Source organism: Coturnix japonica, unplaced genomic scaffold (genome assembly GCF_054131305.1).
Source record: "Coturnix japonica strain WE unplaced genomic scaffold, WE-NBRP24 Scf085, whole genome shotgun sequence".
In the NCBI taxonomy this organism is placed as follows: Eukaryota; Metazoa; Chordata; class Aves; order Galliformes; family Phasianidae; genus Coturnix; species Coturnix japonica.
The window spans coordinates 400287-424694 of NW_028188988.1; the positions used below are offsets into that span (position 1 = coordinate 400287).

Here is a 24408-nt window from a genome sequence, read left to right on the forward strand (position 1 = left end):
CCCCCAGGACCCCCCCCCATTGACTCTATGACCCCCCCCCGGACCTCAAGACCCCCCCCCCACCCACCCCCTATTCTACACCAGACCCTATTAAGGGGTCCAACGACCCCCCCCCCCGTCCCAAGACCCCCCCTCAAGTACACACCCCCCTCCCCATTCGCTCTATGACACCCCCAACCTCAAGACCTCCCCCCTTTAAGACCCTAGACCCCCCCCCACCCACCCCCTATCCTACACCGGACCCCATTAAGGGGTCCAACGACCCCCCCACCCTTCTCAAGACCCCCCCCCTCAACCTCAAGACCCCCCTGGGATCCCCCCCATTGACTCTATGACCCCCCCCCGGACCTCAAGACCCCCCCCCCACCCAACCACCCACCCCCTATCCTACACCAGACCCCATTAAAGGGTTCAACGACCCCCCCCTTCTCAAGACCCCCCCCCCCCAACCTCAAGACCCCCCAGGACCCCCTTGGGACCCCCTAGGACCCCCCTACCCCCTCCAAACCCCCCTCACCCCACCCCCTATCCTACACCAGCCCCCATTAAGGGGTCCAACGACCCCACCCCCCACCCCAAGACCCCCCCCCCGGACTTCAAGACCCCCCCCCTCAACCTCAAGACCCCCCCCAGGACCCCCCAGGACTCCCCCCACCCCCTCCCAACACCCCCCAACCCACCTCTAATCTTACACCAGACCCCATTAAGGGGTCCAAAGACCCCACCCCCTTCCCAAGCCCCCCCCAAACCCCCCCCCCAAGCCCTAAGACCCCCCCCAGGACCCCCCAGGGACCCCCAAGGACCCCCCTACCCCCTCCAAACCCCCCCCCCCCACCTCTAATCCCACACCAGCCCCCATTAAGGGGTCCAACGACCCCACCCCCCCACCCCAAGACCCCCCCCCACAACCTCAAGACCCCCCTGGGACCCCCCCCATTGACTCTATGACCCCCCCCCCCCAACCTCAAGACCCCCCCATGACGACCCTAGACCCCGCCCACCCCCACCCCCCCCACCCCCTATCCTACACCAGCCCCCATTAAGGGGTCCAATGACCCCCCCCCCATTGTCCCAAGACCCCCCCCTCAACCTCAAGACCCCACCGGGACCCCCCCCCATTAACTCTATGACCCCCCCCAACCTCAAGACCCCCCCCCCTTTAAGACCCTAGACCCCCCCCCACCCACCCCCTATCCTACACCAGCCCCCATTAAGGGGTCCAACGACCCCACCCCCTTCCAAAGCCCCCCCCAAACCCCCCCCCCCAAAGCCCTAAGACCCCCCCCAGGACCCCCTTGGGACCCCCTAGGACCCCCCCGACCCCCTCCAAACCCCCCCCACCCACCTCTAATCCTACACCAGCCCCCATTAAGGGGTCCAACGACCCCACCCCCGTCCCAAGACCCCCCAACCCCCCCCCCCAAGCCCCGGGACCCCCCTAGGACCCCCCAGGACCCCCCACCACCTCCCAACCCCCCCCCACCCACCCCCTATCCTACACCAGCCCCCATTAAGGGGTCCAACGACCCCCCCACCCTTCTCAAGACCCCCCCCCTCAACCTCAAGACCCCCCTGGGATCCCCCCCATTGACTCTATGACCCCCCCCCGGACCTCAAGACCCCCCCCCCCACCCACCCCCTATCCTACACCAGCCCCCATTAAGGGGTCCAACGACCCCACCCCCCACCCCAAGACCCCCCCCCCAACCTCAAGACCCCCTTGGGACCCCCCAGGACACCCCCCCCACCCCCTCCCAACCCCCCCCCACCCCACCTCTAATCCTACACCAGCCCCCATTAAGGGGTCCAAAGACCCCACCCCCATCCCAAGCCCCCCCCAAACCCCCCCCCCAAAGCCCTAAGACCCCCCCCAGGACCCCCTTGGGACCCCCTAGGACCCCCCTACCCCCTCCAAACCCCCCCCACCCCACCTCTAATCCTACACCAGCCCCCATTAAGGGGTCCAACGACCCCACCCCCCACCCCAAGACCCCCCCCCCCAACCTCAAGACCCCCTTGGGACCCCTCGGGACCCCCCCATTTACCTCGTCCCGTGTCTCCCTTCCATGGCTGCCGCCGCCGCCCTCCGCACCCACCGAGCCGAGCCCCCTCCCAGGCCACGCCCCCTTCCCTTAAGCCACGCCCCCTTCCCTTTAAGCCACGCCCCCTTCATTAACCCATTCACATAAGCCACGCCCTTCTTTAGCCCCGCCCCCACACCCACAAGCCACGCCCCCACTTGGCCTTCAGCCAATCAGGACCCTCCACCCGAACCACGCCCACTCCCTTCCCCCCTCCCTTAAGCCACGCCCCTTTCCTCAAGCCACGCCCCCTTCCTTTAGCCCCGCCCCCACTTACAAACCACGCCCCCACTTGGCCTTCAGCCAATCAGCCCCACCCCCCGCTATAACCACGCCCACTTCCTGGCTTCCAGCCAATCAAAACCCTCCACCCGAACCACGCCCACTCTTCCCCCCCCCCCCCCCCCCCTTAAACCACGCCCACTCGGCTTCCAGCCAATCAGCTCACCCCACCCCCCACCCCCTTTTGGCCACGCCCATCTGGGCATCCAGCCAATCAGGCTTCTTGTTCCGCATTGACCACGCCCACTCGCTCGTTGGCCACGCCCACAATGACCTCCAGCCAATCAGACCCCACCTTCCACCTTAACCCCGCCCCCTTCGCGCTAAGCCACGCCCCCCCACGGCATCCAGCCAATGGGAAGCCTCCACCCTCCCCATAGCCACGCCCCCTCCGCTCCTCCCTTAGCCCCGCCTACTCTCCCTTAAGCCCCGCCCCTTCCATCCCATAATACTCCCACCTCCATTTCCGGCCCCTCCCCCCCTCATTTCCGGCCCCTTCCCCCTCCCCACACCGGAAGTAGCTCCCCCTCCCACGGCTGTTTCCATCCCATAATATCCGCTTCCGTTTCCGGTCCCCCCCCTCCCCACGTCTGCCTCCGTGGCCTCCCTTAAGCCACGCCCACTTCCGGGCTAAGCCACGCCCACTTCCGGTCTAAGCCACGCCCCCTTTATGTCCTTCCCGCGCACTGAGCCGGAAGTTGTGACCTTTGAGCGTTAGGTAGGAGTGACCCGGAAGCGGAAGTGAGTGGGAAGAGAAAGAGAGGAGCGCGTGAGAGGAGAAGGAGCGGAGCCGAACGGAGCCGCCATGTAATGGGGGGGAACGGGGGGATCATAGAGTTGGAGGACTGGAGGACTGGGGGGCTGGAGGACCCAGTTGGAGGACTGGGGGGGTTTGGAGGACTATAGAGATGGAGGTGCCCCCCACCCAACCCCATATACCCCCATATAGCCCCATATACACCCCATTAACCCCCATATACCCCCCCATAACACCATATCCACCCCATTAACCCCCACATACCCCCCTATAACCCCCCTATAACCCCATACACACCCCATTAACCCCCATATACCCCCCATATACCCCCATTAGCCCCCATATACCCCCCCTATAACCCCATATCCACCCCATTAACCCCCATATAACCCCATATACCCCCCATATAACCCCATACACCCCCATATACCCCCCTTATAACCCTATATACCCCCCTATAACCCCCCTATAACCCCATATACCCCCCATATACCCCCCCTATAACCCCATATACCCCCCCTATAACCCCAAATACCCCTCCTATAACCTCTTACACCCCCATATACCCCCATATACCCCCCCTATAACCCCATATCCACCCCATTAACCCCCATATACCCCCCATATACCCCCATTAACCCCCATATACCCCCCCTATAACCCCATATCCACCCCATTAACCCCCATATACCCCCCATATACCCCCCCTATAACCCCATATACACCCCATATACCCCCATATACTCCCCCTATACCCCATATCCACCCCATATACCCCATATAACCCCATATCCTGCCCCATAGGAGCCTATTAAACAAGCCCAAGAGCGAGATGACCCCCGAGGAGCTGCAGAACCTCCCATTAACCCCATACACCCCCATTAACCCCCCTTATAACCCTATATACCCCCATATACCCCCCCTATAACCCCATATACCTCCATATACCCCTCATATCCACCCCATTAACCCCCATATACTCCCTCCAAACCCATATACCCCCCATACACCCCCTATATACACCCCATAAACCCCCATATACCCCTCATATCCACCCCTATAACCCCATATACCCCAATATACACCCCATATACCCCCATAAACCCCCCTTATAACCCCATATAACCCCATATATTCCCCCTATAACCCCATATCCACCCCATTAACCCCCATACACCCCCATATACCCCCCCTATACCCCCATATACCCCTATATACCCCCATATACCACCTGTATAACCCCATGTACCCCCCCTATAACCCCATATACCCCCATTAACCCCTATATACCCCCATACACCCCCATTAACCCCCATATATCCCTTCTATAATCCCATATACCTCCATATACCCCCCCTTATAACCCCATATACCCCCATATCTCCCCCCTATAACCCCATTAACCCCATATACCCCATATAACCCCCCATAGGAGCCTATTAAACAAACCCAAGAGCGAGATGACCCCCGAGGAGCTGCAGAACCTCCCATTAACCCCCATATACCCCCATTAACCCCCCTATAACCCCATATACCCCCCATATATCACCATATACCCCCATATAACCTCCCTGTAACCCCATATACCCCCCCATAACCCTATATACATCCCATACACCCCCCATATACCCCCTATAACCCCATTAAGCCCCATACACCCCCCATATACCCCCCCTATAACCCCATATACCCCTTATATCCACCCCATACACCCCCATTGTCCCCCTTATACCCCCCCTATACCCCATATACACCCCATTAACCCCTATGTACCCCCATATATCCCCCCTATAACCCCATATACCCCCATTAACCCCCATATACCCCCCCTATAACCCCATAACCACCCCATATACCCCCCATACACCACCTGTATAACCCCATATACCCCCCATATACCCCCATACACCCCCATTAAACCCCATATACACCCTCTATAACCACATATACCCCCCTATACCCCCATACACCCCCATTAACCCCCATATACTCCCCATTAAACCACATATACCCCCTCTATAACCACATATACCCCCATATACACCCCATATACCCCCATATAACCCCATATACCCCATATCCTGCCCCATAGGAGCCTATTAAACAAGCCCAAGAGCGAGATGACCCCCGAGGAGCTGCAGAACCTCCCATTAACCCCATATACCCCATATACCCCCCCTATAACCCCATTAACCCCCATATACCCCCATTAACCCCCCTTATAACCCTATATACCCCCATATACCCCCCCTATAGCCCCATTAACCCCCCTTATAACCCTATTCCCCCCCTATAACCCCATATCCACCCCATACCCCCCATAGGAGCCTATTAAACAAGCCCAAGAGCGAGATGACCCCCGAGGAGCTGCAGAACCTCCCATTAACCCCCATATACCCCCCTATACCCCCATATACCCCCATATACCCCCTCTATAACCACATATACCCCCCATTAACCCCATATACCCCCATACACCCCCCTATAACCCCATACACCCCCATAAACCCCCATATACCCCCCATATATCCCCCATTAATCCCCATACACCCCCATATACCCCCCCCCATAACCCTATATACCTCCATATACACCCCAGTAACCACCCCCAACCCCCATATACACCCCCTATCCACCCCATACACCCCCATATATCCCCCATTAACCCCATATACCCCCCCATAACACCTTATACACCCCATTAACCACCCCCAACCCTCATTAGCCCCCCATATACCCCCACTATAACCCTATATACATCCCATACACCCCCCATATAACCCCATATACCCCCCATATAACCCCATATACCCCCATATACCCCCATATACCCCCCCCATATAACCCCATATACCCCCATATACCCCCATATACCCCCCCCATAACCCCATATACCCCCCTATAGCCCCATTTACCCCCATGTAACCCTATATACCCCTTATATCCACCCCATACACCCCCATTAACCCCCATAACCCACTCTATGACCACATATACCCCCATATACCCCCCCTGTAACCCTATATACATCCCATACACCACCCATATAACCCCATATACCCCTCATTAACCCCATATACCCCCATATAACCCCATATAACCCCCCATAGGAGCCTATTAAACAAGCCCAAGAGCGAGATGACCCCCGAGGAGCTGCAGAAGCGGGAGGAGGAGGAGTTTAACACGGGGCCCATATACCCCCCATACACCCCCCCTATAGCCCCATATAACCCCATATCCTGCCCCATAGGAGCCTATTAAACAAGCCCAAGAGTGAGATGACCCCCAAGGAGCTGCAGAACCTCCCATTAACCCCCATATACCCCCCTATAACCCCCCTATAACCCCATACACACCCCATTAACCCAATATACCCCCATATACCCCCCCTATAACCCCATATAATCCCCCATAGGAGCCTATTAAACAAACCCAAGAGCGAGATGACCCCCGAGGAGCTGCAGAACCTCCCATTAACCCCCATATACCCCTCATTAACCCCCCTATAACCCTATATACCCCCATATACCCCCCATTTCCACCCCATTAACCCCCATATATCCCCCATATACCCCCATATACCCCATATACACCCCATACACCCCCATTAACCCCCATACACCCCCATATACCCCCCCTATAACCCCATATACCCCCATACACCCCCTCTATAACCCCATACACCCCCATATCCACCCCTTTAACCCCCATATACCCCCCCATCCACCCCATTAACCCCCATATACCCCCCCCATAACCCCATATACACCCCATATACCCCCATATACCCCCCCTATAACACCTTATACACCCCATTAACCACCCCCAACCCCTATTAGCCCCTCATTAACCCCCATATATCCTCTCTACAACCCCATACACCCCATATCCCCCCATATACCCCCATATTCCCCTCATATCCACCTCTATAACCTCATATACCCCCATATACCCCCCTATAGCCCCATTTACCCCCATGTAACCCTATATCCACCCCATATCCTGCCCCATAGGAGCCTATTAAACAAGCCCAAGAGCGAGATGACCCCCGAGGAGCTGCAGAACCTCCCATTAACCCCCATATACCCCCCCATAACACCATATCCACCCCATTAACCCCCACATACCCCCCTATAACCCCCCTATAACCCCATACACACCCCATTAACCCCCATATACCCCCCATATACCCCCATTAGCCCCCATATACCCCCCCTATAACCCCATATCCACCCCATTAACCCCCATATAACCCCATATACCCCCATATACCCCCCATATAACCCCATACACCCCCATATACCCCCCTTATAACCCTATATACCCCCCTATAACCCCCCTATAACCCCATATACCCCCCATATACCCCCCCTATAACCCTATATACCCCCCCTATAACCCCAAATACCCCTCCTATAACCTCTTACACCCCCATATACCCCCATATACCCCCCCTATAACCCCATATCCACCCCATTAACCCCCATATACCCCCCATATACCCCCATTAACCCCCATATACCCCCCCTATAACCCCATATACACCCCATCCACCCCCATTAAGCCCCATATACCCCCCCTATAACCCCATATACACCCCATATACCCCCATATACCCCCCCTATACCCCATATCCACCCCATATACCCCATATACCCCATATAACCCCCCATAGGAGCCTATTAAACAAACCCAAGAGCGAGATGACCCCCGAGGAGCTGCAGAACCTCCCATTAACCCCCATATACCCCTCATTAACCCCCATATACACCCCATATACCCCCCCATATACCCCCCTATAACCCCATTAAGCCCCATATACCCCCCATATACCCCCCCTATAACCCCATATACACCCCATATACCCCCCCTATACCCCATATACACCCCATTAACCCCTATATACCCCCATATATCCCCCCCTATAACCCCATATACCCCCATTAACCCCCATATACCCCCCCTATAACCCCATAACCACCCCATATACCCCCATATACACCCCTTATAACCCTATTTACTCCCCCAATAACCCCATATACCCCCCCTATAACCCCATATACACCCCATATCCACCCCCATTAACCCCTATATACCCCCATATACCCCATATACACCCCATATACCCCCCCTATAACCCCATATACCCCCATATACCCCCATATACACCCCATACACCCCATATACCCCCCATTTCCACCCCATATAACCCCATTAACCACCCCCAACCCCCATTAGCCCCCCATATACCCCCCCATAACCCCACATAACCCCATATACCCCATATCCTGCCCCATAGGAGCCTATTAAACAAGCCCAAGAGCGAGATGACCCCCGAGGAGCTGCAGAACCTCCCATTAACCCCATATACCCCATATACCCCCCCTATAACCCCATTAACCCCCATATACCCCCATTAACCCCCCTTATAACCCTATATACCCCCATATACCCCCCCTATAGCCCCATTAACCCCCCTTATAACCCTATTCCCCCCCTATAACCCCATATCCACCCCATACCCCCCATAGGAGCCTATTAAACAAGCCCAAGAGCGAGATGACCCCCGAGGAGCTGCAGAACCTCCCATTAACCCCCATATACCCCCCCTATAACCCCATATACCCCCATATACCCCCATATACCCCCTCTATAACCACATATACCCCCCATTAACCCCATATACCCCCATACACCCCCCTATAACCCCATACACCCCCATAAACCCCCATATACCCCCCATATATCCCCCATTAATCCCCATACACCCCCATATACCCCCCCCCATAACCCTATATACCTCCATATACACCCCATTAACCACCCCCAACCCCCATATACACCCCCTATCCACCCCATACACCCCCATATATCCCCCATTAACCCCATATACCCCCCCATAACACCTTATACACCCCATTAACCACCCCCAACCCTCATTAGCCCCCCATATACCCCCACTATAACCCTATATACATCCCATACACCCCCCATATAACCCCATATACCCCCCATATACCCCCCATATAACCCCATATACCCCCCATATACCCCCCATATAACCCCATACACCCCCATATACCCCCCTTATAACCCTATATACCCCCCTATAACCCCCCTATAACCCCATATACCCCCCATATACCCCCCCTATAACCCCATATACCCCCCCTATAACCCCAAATACCCCTCCTATAACCTCTTACACCCCCATATACCCCCATATACCCCCCCTATAACCCCATATCCACCCCATTAACCCCCATATACCCCCCATATACCCCCATTAACCCCCATATACCCCCCCTATAACCCCATATACACCCCATCCACCCCCATTAAGCCCCATATACCCCCCCTATAACCCCATATACACCCCATATACCCCCATATACCCCCCCTATACCCCATATCCACCCCATATACCCCATATAACCCCATATATCCCCCCATAGGAGCCTATTAAACAAGCCCAAGAGCGAGATGACCCCCGAGGAGCTGCAGAACCTCCCATTAACCCCATATACCCCCATTAACCCCCCTATAACCCTATATACCCCCATATACCCCCATTAACCCCCCTTATAACCCTATATACCCCCATATACCCCCATTAACCCCCATCTACCCCCTATAACCCCATATGCCCCCCATTAACCCCCATATACCCCCCCCTATAACACCATATACCCCCATATACCCCCCCTATACCCCCATATACCCCCCCATTAACCCCATATACACCCCATATACCCCCCCTATAACTCCATATCACCCCATTAAACCCCATATTCCCCCATTTCCACCCCCCATTAACCCTTATATATCCCTCCTATAATCCCTTATACCTCCATATACCCCCCCATACACCCCCATACACCCCCATACACCCCCATATACCCCCATATACCCCCTCTATAACCACATATACCCCCATATACCCCCCATACACTCCCATTAACCCCTATATACCCCCATATAACCCCATATACCCCCCCATAGGAGCCTATTAAACAAGCCCAAGAGCGAGATGACCCCCGAGGAGCTGCAGAAGCGGGAGGAGGAGGAGTTTAACACGGGGCCGCTGTCGGTGCTGACGCAGTCGGTGAAGAACAACACGCAGGTTCTGATCAACTGCAGGAACAACAAGAAGCTGCTGGGACGGGTCAAAGCCTTCGACAGGTCTGGGATGTGGGGGGGGGTAAACCCCATTAAACCCCATTAAACCCCATTAAACCCTATTAAACCCCATTAAACCCTATTGAAGCCCCTTCCAACCCCATATCCCCATTATACCACCCCATAACCCCCCTATAACTTCCATTGAAGCCCCTTCCGAACCCTATAAGCCCCTTCCAACCCCATAACTTCCATTCAACCCCCCCATACCCCCCATTGAAGCCCCTTCCCACCCCAAAGCCCCCATTGAAGCCCATTCAACCCCATAACCTCCTCATAACCCCATTGAATCCCCCATAACCCCATTCAACCCCCCTATAGCCCCTATTTAAGCCCCTTCCCACCATATAACCCCCATTGAAGCCCCTTCCCACCCCATAACCCCCATTCAACCCCCCTAGCCCCCCCATAACCCCCTATAACCCCCATTGAAGCCCCTTCCAACCCTATAACCCCTATTGAAGACCCTTCCCACCCCATAACCCTCCATAACCCCCATTGAAGCCCCTTCCGACCCCATAACCCCATTATACTACCCCATAACCCCATTCAGCCCCCCTATAATCCCCATTGAAGCCCCTTCCCACCCCATAACCCCCATTCAACCCCCCCATTCAAACCCTATTGAAGACCCTTCCCACCCTATAAATCCTATAAACCCCATTGAAGCCCCTTCCCACCCCATAACCTCCATTCAAGGGACGGGTCAAAGCCTTCGACAGGTCTGGATATAGGGGGGGGTTAAAACCCCATTAAACCCCATTAAACCCTATTGAAGCCCCTTCCCACCCCATAACCCCATTGTACTCTCCCATAAGTCCCCCATAACCCCATTGAATCCCCCATAACCCCTATTGAAAACTCTGACCCCCCCCATAACCCCCATTGAAGCCCCTTCCCACCCCATAACCCCATTCAGCCCCCCCCATAACCCCCATTCAACCCCATAACCCCATTCAACCCCCCATAGTCCCCATTGAAGCCCCTTCCCACCCCATAAACCCCATTGAAGCCCCTTTTAACCCCCCTATAGCCCCCATTGAAGCCCCTTCCCACCCCATAACCCCATTATACCACCCCATAACCCCATTATACCACCCCATAACCCCCATTGAAGCCCCTTCCCACCCCATAACCCCATTATACCACCCCATAACCCCCATTGAAGCCCCTTCCCACCCCATAACCCCCCCATAACCCCATTGAATTCCCACCCTATAAACCCCATTGAAGCCCCTTCCCACCCCATAACCCCCTTTAAACCCCATTCAACCCCCCCATAACCCCCATTCAGCCCCCCATAACCCCTATTCAACCCCCATTCAAACCCTATTGAAGCCCCTTCCCACCCCATAACCCCATTGTACCACCCCATAACCCCCATTCAAGGGACGGGTCAAAGCCTTCGACAGGTCTGGGATATGGGGGGGTTAAAACCCCATTAAACCCTATTAAACACCATTAAACCCTATTGAAGACCCTTCCTACCCCATAACCCCCATGGAAGCCCCATAACCCCATTGAAGCCCCTTCCCACCCTATAAACCCCCATTTAAGCCCCTTCCCACCCTATAACCCCATTATACCACCCCATAAACCCCATTGAAGCCCCTTCCAACCCCATAACCCCATTATACCACCCCATAAACCCCATTCAACCCCCCATATCCCTCCCATAACCCCATTGAAGCCCCTTCCCACCCCATAACCCCCATTCAACCCCCCATTTAAACCCTATTGAAACCCCTTCCCACCCCATAACCCCATTATACCACCCCATAACCCCTATTTAAGCCCCTTCCAACCCCATAACCCCCCCATAACCCCATTATACCACCCCATAACCCCATTATATCACCCCATAACCCCCATTGAAGCCCCTTCCCACCCCATAACCCCCATTCAACCCCCATAACCCCCATTGAAGCCCCTTCCGACCCTATAACCCCAATTGAAGCCCCTTCCCACCCCATAACCCCCATTCAACCCCCCCATAACCCCATTGAAGCCCCTTCCCACCCCATAACCCCCCCAATAACCCCATTGAAAGCCCCCATATCCCCCATTAAAGCCCCTTCCCACCCCATAGCCCCCATTGAAGCCCATTCAACCCCATAACCTCCTCATAACCCCATTGAATCCCCCATAACCCCCATTCAACCCCCCTATAGCCCCTATTTAAGCCCCTTCCAACCCTATAAGCCCCATTGAAGCCCCTTCCAACCCCATAACCACCCCATAACCCCCATTGAAACTCCTTCCCCCCCATAACCCCCATTGAAGCCCTTTCCGACCCCATAACCCCCCCATAACCCCATTGAATTCCCACCCTATAACCCCCATTGAAGCCCCTTCCAACCCCATAACCCCCATAACCCCCCCATAAACCCCATTCAACCCCCCCATATCCTCCATTTGAGCCCCTTCCCACCCCATAACCCCCCCTATAAACCCCCATTGAAGCCCCTTCCCACCCTATAACCCCATTATACCACCCCATAACCCCTATTTAAGCCCCTTCTGACCCCATAGACCCCCATAACCCCCATTAACCACCCTATAACCCCCATTGAAGCCCCTTCCCACCCCATAACCCCCATTCAACCCCCCCATTCAAACCCTATTGAAGACCCTTCCCACCCTATAAATCCTATAAACCCCATTGAAGCCCCTTCCCACCCTATAACCCCCATTCAAGGGACGGGTCAAAGCCTTCGACAGGTCTGGGATATGGGGGGGGTAAAACCCCATTAAACCCTATTAAACCCTATTAAACACTATTGAACACTATTGAAGACCCTTCCGACCCTATAACCCCCATTCAACCCCCCATATCCCCCCCCATAACCCCCCCATAACCCCCATTGAAGCCCCTTCTGTCCCCATAACCCCTATTGAAGCCCCTTCCTACCCTATAATCACCATTGAAGTCCCTTCTGACCCCATAACCCCATTGAAACCCCCCATATCCCCATTGAAACCCCCCATATCCCCATTGAAGCCCCTTCCCACCCTATAACCCCCAATTAGCCCCCCTATAACCCCCCATTGAAACCCCTTCCCACCCCATAACCCCATTCAACCCCCCCATAACCCCCATTATACCACCCCATAACCCCCATTGAAGCCCCTTCTCACCCTATAACCCCCCCATAACCCCCATTGAAGCCCCTTCCCACCCTATAAACCCCATTGAAGCCCCTTCCCACCCCATAACCCCCATTGAAGCCCCTTCCCACTCTATAAACCCTATTGAAGCCCCTTCCCACCCCATAACTCCCCCATAACCACATTGAAGCCCCTTCCTACCCTATAACCCCCATTCAACCCCCCTAGCCCCCGCATAACCCCCATTGAAGCCCCTTCCCACCCCATAACCCCATAACCCCCCCATAACCCCATTGAACCACCCCATAACCCCCATTGAAGCCCCTTCCTACCCTATAACCCCCATTCAAGGGACGGGTCAAAGCCTTCGACAGGTCTGGGATATGGGGGGGGTAAAACCCCATTAAACACTATTGAACACTATTGAAGACCCTACCCACCCCATAACCCCATTGTACCACCCCATAACCCCCATTGAAGCCCCTTCTCACCCTATAACCCCCCCCATAACCCCCATTGAAGCCCCTTCTGACCCCATAGCCCCCCCATAACCCCCATAACCCCCCCCATAGCCCCCCATTGAAGCCCCTTCCCACCCTATAAACCCCATTGAATCCCCTTCCCACCCTATAGCCCCTATTTAAGCCCCTTCCGACCCCATAAACCCCATTGAAGCCCCTTCCCACCCCATAACCCCACTGAAGCCCCTTCCGACCCTATAAGCCCCTTCCAACCCCATAAGCACCATTGAAGACCCTTCCCACCCTATAACCCCCCATATCCCCCATTGAAGCCCCTTCAAATCCCACAACCCCATTGAAACCCCCCATATCCCCCATTGAAGTCCCTTCCAACCCCATAACCCCATTGTACCACACCATAACCCCATTATATCACCCCATAACCCCCATTGAAGCCCCTTCCCACCCCATAACCCCCTTTAAACCCCATTCAACCCCCATAACCCCCATTCAACCCCCCTATAGCCCCTATTTAAACCCCTTCCTACCCCATAACCCCCCCATAACCCCCATTGAAGCCCCTTCCAACCCCATAACCCCCATTCAGCCCCCCATTACCCCCCCATACCCCTCACTGAAGCCCCTTCCCACCCTATAACCCCCATTGAAGCCCCTTCCCACCCTATAAGCCCCATTGAAGTCCCTTCCAACCCTATAACCCCCCATTGAAGCCCCTTCCCACCCTATAACCCCCATTCAAGGGACAGGTCAAAGCCTTCGACAGGTCTGGGATATGGGGGGGGTAAAACCCCATTAAACCCTATTAAACCCTATTAAACACTATTGAACACTATTGAAGACCCTTCCGACCCTATAACCCCCATTCAACCCCCCATATCCCCCCCCATAACCCCCCCATAACCCCCATTGAAGCCCCTTCTGTCCCCATAACCCCTATTGAAGCCCCTTCCTACCCTATAATCACCATTGAAGTCCCTTCTGACCCCATAACCCCATTGAAACCCCCCATATCCCCATTGAAACCCCCCATATCCCCATTGAAACCCCCCATATCCCCATTGAAGCCCCTTCCCACCCTATAACCCCCAATTAGCCCCCCTATAACCCCCCATTGAAACCCCTTCCCACCCCATAACCCCATTCAACCCCCCCATAACCCCCATTATACCACCCCATAACCCCCATTGAAGCCCCTTCTCACCCTATAACCCCCCCCATAACCCCCATTGAAGCCCCTTCTCACCCTATAACCCCCCCCATATCCCCCATTGAAGCCCCTTCTCACCCTATAACCCCCCCATACCCCCCATTGAAGCCCCTTCTGACCCCATAGCCCCCCCATAACCCCCATAACCCCCCCCATTGAAGCCCCTTCCAACCCTATAAACCCCATTGAATCCCCTTCCCACCCTATAGCCCCTATTTAAGCCCCTTCCGACCCCATAAACCCCATTGAAGCCCCTTCCCACCCCATAACCCCACTAAAGCCCCATCCGACCCTATAAGCCCCTTCCAACCCCATAAGCACCATTGAAGACCCTTCCCACCCTATAACCCCCATTCAAGGGACGGGTCAAAGCCTTCGACAGGTCTGGGATGTGGGGGGGGTAAAACCCCATTAAACCCCCCATATACACCCCATTAACCACCCCCAACCCTATTAGCCCCCTATATCCATCCCATTAACCCCCATATACCCCTCCTATAACCCCATATATCCCCCTATCCACCCCATTAACCCCATATACCCCCCTATACCCCCCCTATAACCCTATATACCCCCATATACCCCCATATACCCCCCCTATAACACCTTATACACCCCAATAACCACCCCCAACCCCCATTAGCCCCCTATATCCATCCCATTAAACCCCATATACCCCCATATACTCCTCATACACCCTATTAAACCCCATACACCCCCCATTAACCCCCATATACCCCTCCTATAACCCCATATATCCCCCTATCCACCCCATTAACCCCATATACCCCCCTATATACCCCCCTATACCCCCCTATACCCCCCTATACCCCCCTATATACCCCCATATACCCCCCTATATACCCCCCTATACCCCCCCTATAACCCTATATACCCCCATATACACCCCATTAACTACCCCCAACCGCCTTTAGCCCCCATATCCATCCCATTAAACCCCATATACTCCTCATACACCCTATTAAACCCCATATACACATTAAACCCCACATTTAAACACTATTGAAGACCCTTCCGACCCCATAACACCCATTGAAGCCCCTTTTAACCCCCCTATAGCCCCTATTTAAGCCCCTTCCCACCCCATAACCCCCATTAGAAACCCCTTCCCACCCCATAGACCCCCCATAACCCCATTGAATCCCCCATAGCCCCCCATTGAAGCCCCCTCCCCATGTTATTTGCAGGCACTGTAACATGGTGTTCTGACCCCATATCCCCCCCATAACCCCCATTGAAGCCCCTTCCCACCCCATAACCCCATTGAATCCCCTATAACCCCCATATTGAAGCCCCCTCCCCATATTCCTTGCAGACACTGTAACATGGTGTTCTGACCCCATAACCCCATTGTACCACCCCATAACCCCCATTAAACCCCCCATTAAACCCCCTATAACCCCATTAAAGCCCCTTCTGACCCCATAACCCCCCCTATAACCCCCATATTGAAGCCCCCTCCCCATATTCATTGCAGGCACTGTAACATGGTGTTCTGACCCCATAACCCCATTGAAGCCCCTTCCCACCCTATAGCCCCCCATTCAACCCCCTATAGCCCCTATTTAAGCCCCTTCCCACCCTATAAGCCCCATTGAAGCCCCTTCCCACCCCATAACCCCCCCATAACCCCCATTCAACCCCCCTATAACCCCCCATTGAAGCCCCTTCCCACCCCATAACCCCATTGTACCACCCCATAACCCCATTATACCACCCCATAACCCCCATTAAACCCCCCATAACCCCCATTCAACCCCCCTATAGCCCCTATTTAAGCCCCTTCCCACCCCATAACCCCATTGTACCACCCCATAACCCCCCAATAACCCCCCATTGAAGCCCCTTCCCACCCTATAACCCCCATTAAAGCCCCTTCTGACCCCATAACCCCATAACCCCCCTATAACCCCCATATTGAAGCCCCCTCCCCATATTACTTCCAGGCACTGTAACATGGTGTTCTGACCCCATAACCCCATTAAAGCCCCTTCCCACCCCATAACCCCATTGTACCACTCCATAGCCCCCCCATAACCCCGTTCAACTCCCCCATACCCCCCATTTAAGCCCCCTTCCAACCCTATAACCCCCATTGAAGCCCCTTCCCACCCCATAGACCCCCATAACCCCATTGAATCCCCCATAACCCCCATATTGAAGCCCCCTCCCCATAACCCCCCCATAACCCCATTGAAGCCCCTTCCCACCCCATAACCCCCATTAGAAACCCCTTCCCACCCCATAGACCCCCCATAGATCCCCCATAACCCCATTATACCACCCCATAGACCCCCCATAACCCCCATTGAAGCCCCTTCCCACCCCATAACCCTCCCATAACCCCCATTGAAGCCCCTTCTGACCCTATAGCCCCTATTTAAGCCCCTTCTGACCCCATAACCCCCCCTATAACCCCCATATTGAAGCCCCCTCCCCATATTGAAGCCCCCTCCCCATATTCCTTGCAGGCACTGTAACATGGTGTTCTGACCCCATAACCCCATTATACCACCCCATAACCCCCATTGAAGCCCCTCATACGCCCCCATAGCCCCTATTGAAGCCCCTTCTGACCCCATAACCCCATTATACCACCCCATAACCCCCATTAAAGCCCCTTCCCACCCCATAATCCCCATTAAACCCCATAACCCCATTCAACCCCCCCATAACCCCCATTAAAGCCCCTTCTGACCCCATAGACCCCCATAACCCCCATAACCCCCCCTATAACCCCCCATTGAAGCCCCTTCCCACCCCATAACCCCCATTCAACCCCCCATTTAAACCCTATTGAAACCCCTTCTGACCCCATAACCCCATTGAATCCCCTATAACCCCCATTGAAGCCCCTTCCCACCCCATAACCCCCATTCAACCCCCCCATTTCCCCCCATAACCCCCCATTGAAGCCCCTTCCCACCCCATAACCCCCATTGAAGCCCCTCATAAGCCCCTACAGCCCCTATTGAAGCCCCTTCTGACCCCATAGACCCCCATAACCCCCCCATAGCCCCCCATTGAAGCCCCTTCTGACCCCATAGACCCCCATAACCCCCCCATAACCCCCATTAAAGCCCCTTCTGACCCCATAGACCCCCATAACCCCCCCATAACCCCCATTAAAGCCCCTTCTGACCCCATAACCCCCCATAACCCCATTATACCCCCCATTGAAGCCCCTTCTGACCCCATAGACCCCCATAACCCCCCCATAACCCCCATTAAAGCCCCTTCTGACCCCATAACCCCATAACCCCCCCATAACCCCCATTAAAGCCCCTTCTGACCCCATACACCCCCATAACCCCCCCATAGCCCCCCATTGAAGCCCCTTCTGACCCCATAGACCCCCATAGCCCCCCATTAAAGCCCCTTCCCACCCCATAGACCCCCCCATACCCCCCATTGAAGCCCCTTCTGACCCCATAGACCCCCATAACCCCCCCATAGCCCCCCATATTGAAGCCCCCTCCCCATGTTATTTGCAGGCACTGTAACATGGTGTTGGAGAACGTCAAGGAGATGTGGACGGAAGTTCCTAAAAGCGGCAAAGGGAAAAAAAAATCCAAACCCGTCAATAAGGATCGTTACATTTCCAAGATGTTCCTGAGGGGGGATTCGGTCATCGTGGTCCTAAGGAACCCCCTCATCGCCGGCAAATAAAGGGGAGACCCCCCCCCATTGAAGTAAATGGACTCTCCCATCAGACCCCATGTTATCCTATGGGAGAGCCAGGGTTTAAAGGGACCCCCCCCAAGTCTCATATTGGGAGCCCTGTACAATGGGACCCCCCCCATTTAAATACATGGACCCCCCCCATTTAAATATATGGAACCCCCCCCCCCATTTAAATACATGGAGACCCCCACCAGACCCCATTATATCCTATGGGAGACCCAGGGTTATATGGGACCCCCCCCCCCAGTCCCATAGGAGCTCATACATGGGAACCCCCCCCCCATTTAAATACATGGGACCCCCCCCCATTTAAATACATGGACACCCCCATCCAACCCCATTATATCCTATGGGAGATATAGGGTTTAAAGGGACCCCCCCCAGTCTCATATTGGGACCCCATAGGAGCCCCTCTTTGAGACCCCCCCCCATTTAAATACATGGAGACCCCCCCATCCAACCCCATTATATCCTATGGGAGAGAGGACCCCCCCACCAGACCCCATTATATCCTATGGGAGACCCAGGGTTATATGGGACCCCCCCTCTTGATGTTCCTAAGGGGGGATTCGGTCATCGTGGTCCTAAGGAACCCCCTCATCGCGGGCAAATAAAGGGGAGACCCCCCCCCTCCATTGAAATACATGGACTCTCCCATCCAACCCCATTATATCCTATGGGAGAGCCATGGTTATATGGGACCCCCCCCCCAAGTCTCATTGGGAGCCCATAGGCCCATAGGATTCTCTTTGAGACCCCCCCCCATTAAACATGTGGACCCCCCCATTTAAATACATGGACCCCCCCCCATTTAAATACATGGACCCCCCCCATTTAAATATATGGGACCCCCCCATTTAAATACATGGACCCCCCCCCATTTAAATACATGGACCCCCCCCCATTTAAATACATGGAGACCCCCCCCCATTTAAATACATGGACCCCCCCCATTTAAATATATGGGACCCCCCCCATTTAAATACATGGACACCCCCCCCCCCCATTTAAATACATGGAGACCCCCACCAGACCCCATTATATCCTATGGGAGACCCAGGTTATATGGGACCCCCCCCAGTCTCATACTGGGAGTCAATAGGACCCCCCCCCCCTTTTATCCTATGGGAGACCCAGGGTTATATGGGACCCCCCCTCTTTGAGACCCCCCCCCCCATTTAAATATATGGACCCCCACCAGACCCCATTATATCCTATAGGAGATATAGGGTTATATGGGACCCCCCCCCCAGTCTCATATTGGGACCCCATAGGAGCCCCTCTTTGAGACCCCCCCCCCATTTAAATACATGGAGACCCCCACCAGACCCCATTATATCCTATGGGAGAGATAGGGTTATATGGGACCCCCCCCCAGTCCCATAGGAGCTCATACATGGGACCCCCCCCCCATTTAAATACATGGAGACCCCCCCCCCCCATTTAAATATATGGACCCCCACCAGACCCCATTATATCCTATGGGAGACCCAGGGTTCTATGGGACCCCCCCCCTCTTGATGTTCCTAAGGGGGGATTCGGTCATCGTGGTCCTAAGGAACCCCCTCATCGCGGGCAAATAAAGGGGAGACCCCCCCCCCTCCATTGAAGTAAATGGACTCTCCCATCCAACCCCATTATATCCTATGGGAGAGCCAGGATTTAAAGGGACCCCACCCCCATCAGACCCCATTATATCCTATGGGAGATATAGGGTTATATGGGACCCCCCCTCAGTCTCATATTGGGAGCCCTGTACAATGGGACCCCCCCCCATTTAAATACATGGACCCCCCCCCATTTAAATATATGGACCCCCCCCCCCATTTAAATACATGGACCCCCCCACCAGACCCCATTATATCCTATGGGAGATATAGGGTTATATGGGACCCCCCCCCCCCCAGTCCCATAGGAGCTCATACTGGGACCCCCCCCCCCCCATTTAAATATATGGACCCCCCCCCCATTTAAATACATGGACCCCCCCCATTTAAATATATGGAGACCCCCATCCAACCCCATTATATCCTATGGGAGATATAGGGTTATATGGGACCCCCCCCCCAAGTCTCATTGGGAGCCCATAGGATTGTCTTTGAGACCCCCCCACCCATTTAAATATATGGGACCCCCCCCATTTAAATATATGGACCCCCCCCCACTTAAATACATGGAGACCCCCCACCAGACCCCATTATATCCTATGGGAGAGCCATGGTTATATGGGACCCCCCCCCCAAGTCTCATTGGGAGCCCATAGGCCCATAGGATTCTCTTTGAGACCCCCCCCCATTAAACATGTGGACCCCCCCCCATTTAAATACATGGACCCCCCCCATTTAAATACATGGACCCCCCCCATTTAAATATATGGAGACCCCCACCAGACCCCATTATATCCTATGGGAGATATAGGGTTTAAAGGGACCCCCCCCCCAGTCTCATATTGGGACCCCATAGTAGCCCCTCTTTGAGACCCCCACCCCATTTAAATACATGGAGACCCCCACCAGACCCCATTATATCCTATGGGAGAGATAGGGTTATATGGGACCCCCCCCCAGTCCCATAGGAGCTCATACATGGGACCCCCCCCCCCATTTAAATACATGGAGACCCCCCCCCCATTTAAATATATGGACCCCCACCAGACCCCATTATATCCTATGGGAGATATAGGGTTATATGGGACCCCCCCCCCCAGTCTCATATTGGGACACCATAGGAGCCCCTCTTTGAGACCCCCCCCCATTTAAATACATAGATCCCCCCCCATCCAACCCCCCTTTTATCCTATGGGAGACCCAGGGTTATAAGGGACCCCCCCCCCCCCCAGTCCCATTGGAGCTCATACTGGGAATCCCCCCCCCATTTAAATACATGGAGACCCCCCCCCCCCATTTAAATATATGGACCCCCACCAGACCCCATTATATCCTATGGGAGACCCAGGGTTATAAGGGACCCCCCCCCCCCCAGTCCCATAGGAGCTCATACATGGGACCCCCCCCCCATTTAAATACATGGAGACCCCCCCCCCCCATTTAAATATATGGACCCCCACCAGACCCCATTATATCCTATGGGAGACCCAGGGTTATATGGGACCCCCCCCCTCTTGATGTTCCTAAGGGGGGATTCGGTCATCGTGGTCCTAAGGAACCCCCTCATCGCGGGCAAATAAAGGGGAGACCCCCCCCCTCCATTGAAGTAAATGGACTCTCCCATCCAACCCCATGTTATCCTATGGGAGAGCCAGGGTTTAAAGGGACCCCCCCCCCCCCCAAGTCTCATATTGGGAGCCCTGTACAATGGGACCCCCCCCCATTTAAATATATGGACCCCCCCCCACTTAAATACATGGAGACCCCCATCCAACCCCATTATATTCTATGGGAGATATAGGGTTTAAAGGAACACCCCCCCCCCCCCAGTCCCATAGGAGCTCATACATGGGAACCCCCCCCCATTTAAATACATGGGACCCCCCCATTTAAATATATGGACCCCCCTCCCCATTTAAATATATGGACCCCCACCAGACCCCATTATATCCTATGGGAGACCCAGGGTTATAAGGGACCCCCCCCCCAGTCTCATATTGGGACCCCATAGGAGCCCCTCTTTGAGACCCCCCCCCATTTAAATACATGGAGACCCCCCATCCAACCCCATTATATCCTATGGGAGATATAGGGTTATATGGGACCCCCCCCCCAAGTCTCATTGGGAGCCCATAGGATTCTCTTTGAGACCCCCCCCCCATTTAAATATATGGAGACCCCCCCCACCAGACCCCATTATATCCTATGGGAGACCCAGAGTTATAAGGGACCCCCCCTCTTTGGGACCCCCCCCCCCCCACCAGACCCCATTATATCCTATGGGAGACCTAGGGTTATATGGGACCCCCCCCCAGTCTCATATTGGGACCCCATAGGAGCCCCTCTTTGAGACCCCCCCCCCATTTAAATACATGGAGACCCCCCATTTAAATATATGGACCCCCCCCCATTTAAATATATGGACCCCCACCAGACCCCATTATATCCTATGGGAGATATAGGGTTATATGGGACCCCCCCCCCAGTCTCATATTGGGACCCCATAGGAGCCCCTCTTTGAGACCCCCCCCCCATTTAAATACATGGAGACCCCCCCCCCCCATTTAAATATATGGACCCCCACCAGACCCCATGATATCCTATGGGAGACCCAGGGTTCTATGGGACCCCCCCCCTCTTGATGTTCCTAAGGGGGGATTCGGTCATCGTGGTCCTAAGGAACCCCCTCATCGCCGGCAAATAAAGGGGAGACCCCCCCCCTCCATTGAAATACATGGACTCTCCCATCCAACCCCATTATATCCTATGGGAGAGAGGACCCCCCACCAGACCCCATTATATCCTATGGGAGATATAGGGATATATGGGACCCCCCCCCCCCCCAAGTCTCATATTGGGACCCCATAGGAGCCCCTCTGAGACCCCCCCCCATTTAAATACATGGAGCCCCCCCCCCATTTAAATACATGGACCCCCCCCCATTTAAATATATGGACCCCCACCCCCCATTTAAATACATGGAGACCCCCACCAGACCCCATTATATCCTATGGGAGACCCAGGGTTTAAAGGGACCCCCCCCCCCAAGTCCCATATTGGGAGCCCTGTACAATGTGACCCCCCCCCATTTAAATATATGGACCCCCCCATTTAAATACATGGACCCCCCCCACCAGACCCCATTATATCCTATGGGAGATATAGGGTTATATGGGACCCCCCCCAGTCTCATATTGGGAGCCCTGTACAATGGGACCCCCCCCCCATTTAAATACATGGAGACCCCCCCATTTAAATACATGGACCCCCCCCCCATTTAAATATATGGAGACCCCCACCAGACCCCATTATATCCTATGGGAGACCCAGGGTTATAAGGGACCCCCCCTCTTTGGGACCCCCCCCCATTTAAATATATGGACCCCCACCAGACCCCATTATATCCTATGGGAGACCCAAGTTATATGGGACCCCCCCCCCCAGTCTCATATTGGGACCCCATAGGAGCCCCTCTTTGAGACCCCCCCCCATTTAAATACATGGAGACCCCCCCCCCATTTAAATATATGGACCCCCATCAGACCCCATTATATCCTATGGGAGACCCAGGGTTATATGGGACCCCCCCCCCTTGATGTTCCTAAGGGGGGATTCGGTCATCGTGGTCCTAAGGAACCCCCTCATCGCCGGCAAATAAAGGGGAGACCCCCCCCCCCATTGAAGTAAATGGACTCTCCCATCCAACCCCATTATATCCTATGGGAGAGAGGACCCCCCACCAGACCCCATTATATCCTATGGGAGAGATAGGGTTTAAAGGGACCCCCCCCCCCCAGTCCCATAGGAGCTCATACTGGGAACCCCCCCCCATTTAAATACATGGACCCCCCCCCCCATTTAAATACATGGACCCCCCCCATTTAAATACATGGACCCCCCCCATTTAAACATATGGACCCCCACCAGACCCCATTATATCCTATGGGAGATATAGGGTTATATGGGACCCCCCCCAGTCTCATACTGGGAGTCAATAGGA

The 24408-nt window shown here is 54.7% G+C and overlaps 1 protein-coding gene and 1 long non-coding RNA gene across 2 annotated transcripts; both read left to right on the forward strand.

Annotated features, from left to right (window-relative positions):
- The first annotated feature begins 3094 nt into the window (after positions 1-3094).
- LOC146751487 (small nuclear ribonucleoprotein Sm D2) lies at positions 3095-18814 on the forward strand. Its single transcript, XM_085534547.1, has 3 exons — positions 3095-3170; positions 10123-10302; positions 18612-18814. Coding segments are annotated over exons 1-3 (357 nt in total). The 5' UTR covers positions 3095-3168; the 3' UTR covers positions 18787-18814.
- Positions 18815-19802: 988 nt separating this feature from the next.
- On the forward strand, positions 19803-24121 carry LOC146751488 (uncharacterized). The gene is made up of 2 exons (XR_014941507.1): positions 19803-19861; positions 23979-24121. It is a non-coding gene; the product is annotated as an uncharacterized LOC146751488 (long non-coding RNA).
- The last annotated feature ends 287 nt before the right edge of the window (positions 24122-24408 follow it).